The following is a 10,391-nucleotide window of genomic DNA, read 5'->3' on the forward strand; positions in this document are numbered from 1 at the left end:
TTTGCGAGATCTCGCAAAGTTTATTTTTTCCTCCATGTCCCTTTAGGGACTCCGTAGGAACAAACTTCCAGAAAACTGTAAAAGTGCGGAAAGCCTGAGTTCCTTTAAATCAAGACTAAAAACACATTTGTTTAGGATTGCCTTCGACTGTTCTAGTTAAACAGTTCAACTAAAACATCATTAGTTCAACTTTTTTATTTTCTTTAGTCCAACTGTTTTTAATGTTCTTTTTTGTTTCTGCATTATTTTTTCCTACTTGCTTTGTTTCTGTTTTATATTCCTATATTTTAATCATGTAAAGCACTTTGCATTGTCTTTGTACTTAATTGTGCTATACAAATAAATTTGCCTTGCCTTGCCTTAAACCAAGAACAAATGCACTTATTTTAAAAATGACTTATCTAGATTTCGATTTCTTCCAGTGAAGATGCCTCTTCAGTTAATCCTTTCACTCCTTTTCCCTCCAGTTCTTCTCTACAGACCGATACATTGAATTTTCTGACCAATATTTGTGTTTTTTTCCTAGTATCCATTGCTGCTCCTCCCATTTCCCATCCATTGTTAACATGTCTTTGATTTGTTAATAAATGTTTCTTTTTGTTTAAACTAAGAGCGGTTTAATGTCTGTTTTAATGGAGTCACTTCTATCATCTACATAGAGGAAGAAAAATCTACATCAGTTTGAGGAATCGGGCCCAAAAAATATCAGCAAAAAAAATAGCAGCCAGTATTTGGGATTAATTAGGCCCTAATAAAACCGTATCAGTTCATCTTTATTTTTGTCCCCAGAACATAGAATCACAGTGGATTTTTGGCACAGAAAATAAAAAATGAAAAAGCTGAAGAACGTGAAAAAGTGAAGAGCAGAAAAAAGCAATTCTCTGTTTTTGTCAGGTGAAACTGAAGGTCAAATGAAGAAAATTCCTTAAAGACATCGGTACATTTTTGTAGCGCTGACAGAAAGACCCACTGAGACGAAGGTCAGGATTCACCCACCAGTTCACCGGCGTAGAGCTCATGTCTGTTTTGGCCTCCTCTATAAGATGATGAGCGTCTTTGCTTCTTTTTTCTGTATCTGTAATCAAACAAACAGAATTATCCCACCGGAGAACCCCAGACCCACTTACTGGTGTGGTATCAGAGGAGGACTTACATGAGAGTTTTCAGGGTCGGTTCTGAAGGTAAGACTTCTGGGTCGGGCTGCTGATCTTCAGAGTAGCAACGAAGCGAGTCCACGCTTCAACCAGAAGAAGAAAAACACTGAGATTTGGCAATTAACCAACTAATTAAAGAATAAAAAGGATCCTAGTGAAACCATCAGTCCACCGACGCATAAAAGTAAGCTGGCTGAATTCAAACTGGCAACATGTAGACTGACATTTTGACCCTTTATAGGGAACTCAGTGAGATTTTCAATTCAATTCAATTTAGCTTTATTGTCCTTGTCACAAGAACAACGAAATTTTAAAAAGTGCCATCGATCGACCAGTGCATATGCTTAAAAAACAAAAATCACTGTCACCACCATTTACACGTTATATAATAAATAAATAACAATAACTGATACAAAACAATAATAAGAATAGTACATTCTCACACACTTCATCCATGATGATTAATGGTTATTTGTGGTTGCATTTAGTTTTGTTATTGCTGTCGGGTAAAAACTGTCTCTAAAGCAGTTTCAAGCCAGTTTCAATCCAATACTGGTATTGGAATCCAGAACAAAACCTTATTGTTTTTGTAACATTCAAAAAATGATGGAAAAAATTTATGTCATGTAATAACAAGAAACGCCAACTTGCAGGAATATCTTAAGAAAAATAACAAAAGTGCTTCGATAAGAAATTCATGAAAAACACTCTTAGAGGGACAGAAACACATTTTTTTTGGTCCAACATAACCTTAGAGTCATTAATGCTGATACTGGCACTTACATTTTTTTACTTTATATAACTAAATATAATTGTAAAATACGCTTATTAACTTTTTAATTTTTCAATTAGTTTTTACTTCTTTTTTCTTCATTTTTTAACTTTTTTTTTTACTTAATTTTAGTGTTGCACTGATACCAGTATCGGGCAGGGCACTAAAATGGTGATATTGGTATCGGTGAGTACCAACAAATAGAGCACTTATACCATTTTGAGAGCCAAAAGTTTATTTAACTATTGTCACTCATTCCAGGTAGGAAATATAAAGTAAAACTAAACATCATTATAAAGTACATATGAATAAATAAGTCTGTGGCATAATTATAAAAGGTTAACAGCTGTAAGATCTGCTAAAAAGAAATCCCATCAACAGGATTAAAAGTCGAAGCCAAAATGATTCATCCTCCTCAAAGAGCTGGAATTACATCTTTATTCAACTAAGATGTTTCCTGCCATAATGAAATGACACAAATATCTCTCAAAAGGAGTAGTCTTAAAAATTAAAAAAGCTCCTTTTATATTGTATTGTTGTGGTGGGCGGGGTTACAGCACTAGTGGCTCTTTTTTTTAGGGGTATGAGAGAGGGGGAGAGACATGAGGCAAAGGATCACAGGCCAGATTGGAACTAGTGTTGCGCTGATACTTATACCAGTATCGGTTGGGGCCCCGATCCAGCACTAAAATGGTGGTATTGGTATCGGCGAGTACCAACAAATAGGTCACCAATACCATTTTTAGAGCCAAAGGTTTATTCAACTATTGTCACCCATTCCAGGTAGGCAATAAAGTTCTACTGGATTCACTTTGTATTATTCTTTTTCCTGCTTCACAAAGGTAGGCAGCAGCTTGACAAAGCCATGATGGCAATTATTTTACATCCAGGTAGTATACAGTTCTTCATATATACACACACATCAATTTCAAACAGATAGTATCTGTATCGGCCAATACTGCACAGCCAGGTATCGGGGCCAAAAAATGGCATCAGTGCAACACTACTTAATTTCCAGTAGGTAATATATCATTCAAGGGCTCATATAATTGGTCAAATAGCAAAATAAGACGTGCAGCCATGTAGCAACATCTTTGCTGAATGGCTGGATATAGATGTTGTGCTTCTAGATCTATGCAAGTGATTAAAACAGTAAGTTGCCCTATAAAGGGTTAATGCTCTGTACTGTATGGCTTACAGCTAATAAATAAAATAATCCTGTTATTGAGGAAGGGTGAAATGTATTTTAAAAAGCTCATAATGAAATGTTTTTCTTTTTAAACAAAAGATCATGTCTATTGATAAACAGCATCAGTTCTGGGCTTTTTCTGCTTGAATGACGTCATCACTGTGTGGAAAGGAGGCCATCAGGTCCTGCTGAGATGGTAATGAAGCTTTCAACCTTCAGTTGATCTCCATTCTCGCCTCCATAGATTTAAGGACAGAGCGGGAACATCTCAAATGAAATGTAAAATTGACTTCACTTGTATCAACATTTGTGCTCCTTTAGTGCTCATTTGTGTCCCTAACCTGCTGAGACGCTCTGAACATCCAGGCAGCAGCTTTCCTTGTCAGAGACTCTTAAACTAAGGTGACCAGATTTCTGCAATCTAATCTGGAGACATTTCCAGCTCATAGATAAAAATAAATGCATTTCATGAAAATTAAATTAGGAAAGGGGAACAGTGACGCCTTTATCCATATTTAAATATTTATTAATATAAAAAAAAAATCAAGTGTGAAATCCAGCAATGTGCCTTTTCCATTAAGATAAATAATATTAATAAATCAATAGTGTTTATCAGTGCCATCTGGTCATTCAGTCTTCATTGTCTTCTTCCCTGTGAGCAACATAACATTGTTTTTAGGGACAGGCCAGTTGGCATCAATACAGATTTTATGGGAAATTGGAAACTCTTTTTGCATTCCAAAAACTAAAATGAAACTTATATATATATATATATATATATATATATATATATATATATATATATAATTTGAAAAACATACATATAAATCTATTTTTTATATTGATTACTATAAAATGAAAGCGGCTCCAGTTGTTTCTACTGTATCCTGGACAGCTGCAGAGCATTGGGTCGCCTCCAGCAGCCTGGATTAAAATCTGTGTCACTATTAAAAAAACTTAAGTTAGATTTTTATATTCAGATTAAATTAAAACCATTAAAACACATCTATAAATCTGGATCACTCTGATGAGCAGCTTGAAGCAGCCACACCAGAAATACATGTTTTGTCATCACAGGTATAGATGAATGAAAAATAAGCTCTCAGGGCATAAAAATAATCTGTCCTTTAATAAAGTTATAGTGAAACCTAACAGGAATATATTTTCTATAGATACAGCTGTGCTTTTTGTTTTAAATAAGCTGTTATTGTTTTTGATTGGATGTAAATGTTTTAAAGTTTAAAGTATATTTAACTTTTAGCCAATCTAATCATTGATCATTCATAAAACGGTCAAATCAGGGACATTTCCAGGGACAGCTTTAGCCGGGGACAGGGGGTCCAAAACGGGGACTGTCCCTGGAATTTGGGGACGTCTGGTCAGCGTGTCTTAAACCACTCTCCCTGTGATTATATGCGGTATAACAAAATGACAATAATTCAGTAGTATCGCTTTTATTGGCTGTTATTGCCCTAAAAGAGTGAGATGTGAGGTTTATGTGATAAAATGTGTATATAGCTGCTTTGCTGTTCAACCTGCAGACGGATCGGAGTTCAGCCATCGTTTCCTCTTCTAAACCCATCTCAGCAGCAAAGTTAGCTTCAAACGTGTCCTGATCTTTCTGCTGGAAGGAGATTTGCTCAGGTTTCAGCCTTTTCAGCCACTCCTCCCTGAAGGAGCCGATGTGGAAGGCTGTGGTGTTCACGTTCACATATTCATAATCCGGGATGCTGCTGCTGCTCGCCTCTGCCGCTGGTTCGGACTCCGCCATGTTTAGAGGGACAACAACAACTTCTTCTTCTTCTTTATGGCGGTTAGCAAGCAACTTATTGAGGTGCATTACCCCCATCTACTGGTGTGGAGTGTGGATCGGACGTTTATTAAATGAATAAATCTTGTATCCTTTCTTTCAATTTCATATGAACGGAGGAGGATTTAGGCCACTGAAAAAAACAAAAAAAAAAAAGTTAACTGATTTTTAAATATTTTTTCAGTTTAATATGGGGGAAAAAGTCAGAATTCAGATTTTTTTTTTCCAGAATTCTGACTTTAATCTCAGAATTATTCATTTTTTCTAAGATTTCTGACTTTATTCTCAGAATTATGACTTCAATCAAGTCATAGGCTAAAATATGCAATTAAAAATATTTAAATGCCCCATAAAAATAAAAATACATTCAAAATGTGTATTAAGTAATGAAATGTTACTTATAAAATACTTTTATTTTTTTGGTAATTTAGAAACTTGATACAATTACTTTATTTGATATGAAAAAAAGAACAAAATAAGTACAGTGTGAAGTAATCATATGTATTTTTAGGGTTTAGAGTCTGCTGCATTGTTATTTTTGGGTTCACAGCCTGAAATGTCTGGGAAGTCTCCTGCCCAATTACTCCAAACCTTTCCCCATACCCAACACTAATTATGACATTTTGAATTAATAAAGCTCCCTGGATGGGAAGCGAAACGTCTTCAAACTTGGAAACAAAGTCCAGTTCCTTTTTTTTTTTTACTTTTTGGGAAATTTTCCCCATCAGTTTCCCTCTCCTGTTAATCTTGCTCATTGTCTTCTAGTCTAAGCAGCATGGATTCATAAGATGAACTCAACAAACCCAATACCTAAACCCAGAGGGGTTTGACCAATCTACTTCCAATTTATATTTCCAGCATTTTTTTATCCTTCATCAGCTGGTGTCATACATTCTCACCGCCGTATGATAACATCTGTGCATTATTTTATGGTGTATGAACTTCCATCTAGCATCTCTAATTTGTTTTCCACAGTCTGGCAGAATCCCCCTCGCCACTGTTCCCTCCCTATGTTCACATAGTGAAATGTTAAAAGAAGTGACATTAAACAGACAGTAGAATAATGTTATAAAGAGTCAGACTTGAACTGTCTAAAGAAAATAACTCTTTTAAAACAAACCTGTAGACACGTTGTTAAATTCCTTTATACCAGCCTTAAGATGGCTGCCAGGCTAAAAAAACACTCGTTGCCAAACTCCTGAATTTTTTTAAATATTATTCATTGCTAAAATTGGCACATCCATTTATAAATTTGAGGGATTCTGCATCTTCACATATGGATGGTGGAAATCACCATCTAAAAAACTGCCTTTTTTATTTTCTTTGATTTAAATCTGAGAAATAAAGTAGTTTTGGCAGATCTGCTTATGAATAAATGGATAAATTGCATATTCAGGACCATTAAACTGAGAACTTTAATTACTTTTGTAAGCAGAACCCACTGATGATGAGAAGATCACCACAGACAAGGCCTCTGCTCAGACTCCTGACTGGTGTTACATCCACGTGAACAGAGTGATGTACCGGCAGGAAGACCTTTAAATAAAAGGTCATTAGCTTTCTGCTTTCTTTGACCAGAAAACTGCAGTGGGTATCGTCAGGGAGTCTTACAAAAGTAAAGATATGTTGCAGTAAGATGAATCACAAAACCACTGGAAAAAATTGTTTAGGCTGATGCTGCATCACATGCAGGCAGATGGTCAGGGATAATGGCGGACTCTAAGAAGCTCAGACTTTGTGTTACAGTTTAGAAACTTCACTAATAGCTCTGGGGGGTTTCTTGGGCTGAAGCATTTTTCTCATTGTCTGTCTGCTCAGTTAAATTAACCTTTATTTTTAATTATGGCTTCTCATTTCACTATATTATCAAAAGTAACACGTTTGATTTGTTTCTTGTTTGGAATTCTAGCTATTCATACAGAAAATATATATATACGGTATAATTATACAAAGCGGACCCAAAATTGCACTGACAAAAGAAGAATTGACTTATCAGACAAGAAAGACAATAAAATATTTGATAATGCACAGGATGATTCTAGCAATATAAGCCAAGAGTTCAGTGCCATAGAAAAATGAAAATATCACATAAAAGCAATTAATGAAGCATGTTTTTAACAGTAATATTGCTGAAAATTGTTCATTTCTTTGCTCTTAATACTTGGTCTGCACTCCTTTTGCATAAAATCCTGCATCATCAATGCGTGACATGGATGTGATCAACCAGAAGTTCTTGTGAGGCACTCTAGGAACCCAGGTTGCTTGCTGATGGATGTCTTCATGCTGATTTAACCTTCTAATTCTCCACAGTCCTCCATAGATTGCAGCACCAGCTGCACTTCATGGAGATGTTTCATACTGCTTTTCTATATACACTTTTTTTCTTTTAAAGTGTTAAATGGCCATGCTAAAATCACTAAAACTATTTTAAAATGTCTGAAAAAGCATAAATGGCATCAGCTGCGGTTGCTTAACTCTTGGAAGGGTCTAGCCTGCCATGTAAAAGGCCAGTAGTCTTATTGTGGATAATTTGGAGGCACCTCATATATCCCGCAGACGGAGGAATTTTTTTTTTTTTTTTTTCTCGTAATAGGGCTTTATAAGAGTTTTTCTTCTAACTTAACTCTAATATTGTTTATATTTTGTGTTTATCTTCTAAGGGTATTCCATTTTGTCATCTAAAGATGTTTATATTCCTTTGTAAGGGATTTTTCGTGCTGTCTTTGTATTTTTTGTGCACTCTAAACACTCAGTTTCCATTAAATGTCACCATATTTTCATAATGACAATAAAGATTCTTTATCAGGGTTCTGCTCCTACTGGTCGGGTGGCCAAACAAACACAGTAACTGTCATGATCTGGCCAGTTTGCTCTCCCTTAATTAGTCATTCCTTAAACCTGTCGTTTTCCCTCCCTGCCTCAATTATAATTTATTCCTCTCACCTGTTTCCTCTTGGTAATATTCAGTTCAGCCTGAGCATTCAGTGCCAGATCATTACTTGTCTTTCTGTTAGCCTGTCTGTTAGTTTTATTTCATGGTTCATGTCCTGGATCCTAGCAGCCAGTGGAAAGAGGGTTTTAGTGTTTGTCTCGTCTCCTGATCGTCCACTGTTCCTCCCCCGTGGAGTCCTCTGGGTTTTTGGCTCAATATGTGGGGAGGTTCAGTTTTTATCTCAGTAAGCCTGGCTCCAGGGAGGAGCACAGTTTAAAGTCCTGCATCAAGTTCTGGTTCCACGTCCTGTCTCGGCTACCCTCTTCCACTGAGCCTGCTCAGCTGCACCTGATCATGTCTGATCCTGTGCGTGACCACCTGGTCATGCTTTCGGACCCTGTCAGACTCTGAACCCCCCTGGGAGCCTGTGGATGCCTGGAAGTCTGGATCCTGCAACCTGTTTCTGTTCCTGCCTGATCTGGATCCTGTCCCTGTCTGTCCATCTCCTTGAATACTGGGTCCCTCGGTTCTTGACAGTAACACCACGGTTTCTGGACCCTAACCTAAACTCCATTCATTCCTTAGTCCTGAACGTGACCCCTGACCCACACACAACAATTCCCCCTGTAGGGTCCTGGCATTAGGCCATGGCAATGGCCAGTCTGCTATTTTTCCTGGAAATGGGCCCCACAATGTAGCATTTTTTTATAGTGTTAAATGGTCATGCTAAAATCACTGAAACGATTTTAATACGTCTGAAAAAGCATAAATGACATCAGCTGCTGTTCTTTAACTCTTGGGAAGGTCTAGCCTGCCATATGAAAGGCCAGTAGCCTTGTAGTGGATCATTTGGAGGCACCTCATACTTCCCGCAGACGGAAGAAGTTTTTTTTTTTTTTCCTAATATGGCTTTATAAGAGTTTTTCTCCCAGTTTAACTCTGTAGGGGATTTTAATTGCTGTCTTTGTATTTTTTGTCCACTCTAAACACACAATGCCCTGCGATGGACTGGCGACCTGTCCAGGGTGTACCCCGCCTCTCGCCCATTGACTGCTGGAGATGGGCACCAGCACCCCTCGCGAACCCAGCTCGGGATAAGCGTGCTAGAAAATGGATGGATGGATGGATAAACACACAGTTTCCAGTAAATGTCACCATATTTTCATAATGACAAAGATTCTTGATTCTCTATCGGGGTTCTGCTCCTTCTGGTCAGCTGGCCAAACAAACACAGTAACACCACGGTTTCTGAACAAGCTGTTGGTACTTCTGGCAGTTTAGGAATCTGTGGGCTGGTACCAAGTCCAGCAGAAAAATGAAATCAGCGTCTCCACAAAGCTTTGAAGAAGGAGAGAGAAAGAGGTCATCTATGTAAGTCCTGGTATATGGCTTCTTTGCACTCCAGAAAACCCAGGATGCCAGAACCAGCAGCTGACATGTCACTGACTGGAAATTCTAACTGGATTTCAAGCTTCATTGATTTCTCCCTTTAGAACCTGGGATCTTGATTTCCGAGCCAAATGCAAACTTTACTTTGATCTGGAGAGGATGTTGGACCTCTGAGAGAAGATCTGGTTCTGGTTCCTGCTAAAACACCTGTGCAGTGGTTCCTCTCTCTGTGTGACAGACTCTGGTGCTCTGATTCAGGCCTCAGTCCGCTCATTGTGAAACTCTCCAAATTCCTGACTGGATATTGCTTGGCAATCCTCTTAAGGCTGCTGTTATGTCTGTTGCTGGTCCACCTTTTTCTGTCACTCGACATGTTCTGACCCAGTTTTTTGTAGAATTAGCATTTTCTGAGGCAATGATTTCTTGTTTATTCAGATATCTCACTCTCTATGGGATTAATATTATATTTCAGTAAGTTTAACATGAGGGCAATAAATGCTGAAACTTTCCATGATATAATTATTTTTTTTCGGTGTACTTGTAGTTAAAACCAGACAGGAAAAAAAAACACCTGACCTTTCCTATTATCTGATTTTATGACAGAAAAATGAGTGATTGTTTTCTAGTTTCTTCCATTTTATAAGTTATCACTGTGCTCCGGATGAAGCCAGGGTGGAAACATGAGGGAAAGGACATTATGTGGAAATATCATCACAAGACAGAGAGTCTCCTGCTAAATTAGTTACAAAGGACCCAAGGAGAACAAAGTGGAGGTTTTGGAGTTTCCATCACAAAGTAATGATCCCAACCCTGTAGAGAAATCAGCCTTCTAACCTGACCAATTTAAAATAGTTTGGTCAAGACGATCAGACCAAAAATCAAGCCATTTAAAAAAATGTGAAAGCTTTTACAAAATATATCAAGAAACCATAGAAGTTGTCTGCGAACTGTCAGATAATCTTAAATGAAGGAAGCTTTGCAGCAACATTGATTGAAAACAGAACCTTCATTCTGACACAGAGATCGACCCTTAAGTGTGAACTATATTCAATTTCTATCTGTCTGTCCGTCCGTCTCTACACAGGCACCAAAACTTGTCTCACTGTCTTTGTGGGGCCTTTTTACTGACTTACATTCATTTCTAC

At 37.5% G+C, this 10,391-nt stretch overlaps 1 protein-coding gene across 1 annotated transcript in view; it reads right to left on the bottom strand.

Annotated features, from left to right (window-relative positions):
* The window catches only part of LOC107097996 (snRNA-activating protein complex subunit 3-like), a gene marked incomplete at its 3' end in the record, with an annotated part of 6,391 nt that extends 1,491 nt beyond the window's left edge, over positions 1–4,900 (bottom strand). Inside the window, exons 1-3 of the mRNA XM_015395416.1 lie at positions 4,651–4,900; positions 1,154–1,237; positions 997–1,075 (exon numbers count right to left, since the gene is read on the bottom strand). Of these exons, the coding sequence (XP_015250902.1) occupies positions 997–1,075; positions 1,154–1,237; positions 4,651–4,886 (399 nt within the window). The remainder of the gene's footprint in view (positions 1–996; positions 1,076–1,153; positions 1,238–4,650) is intronic.
* Between the last annotated feature and the right edge of the window lie 5,491 nt (positions 4,901–10,391).

The sequence above is a fragment of the Cyprinodon variegatus genome, unplaced genomic scaffold, assembly GCF_000732505.1.
Source record: "Cyprinodon variegatus isolate N-32 unplaced genomic scaffold, C_variegatus-1.0 Scaffold740, whole genome shotgun sequence".
Taxonomy (NCBI): Eukaryota; Metazoa; Chordata; class Actinopteri; order Cyprinodontiformes; family Cyprinodontidae; genus Cyprinodon; species Cyprinodon variegatus.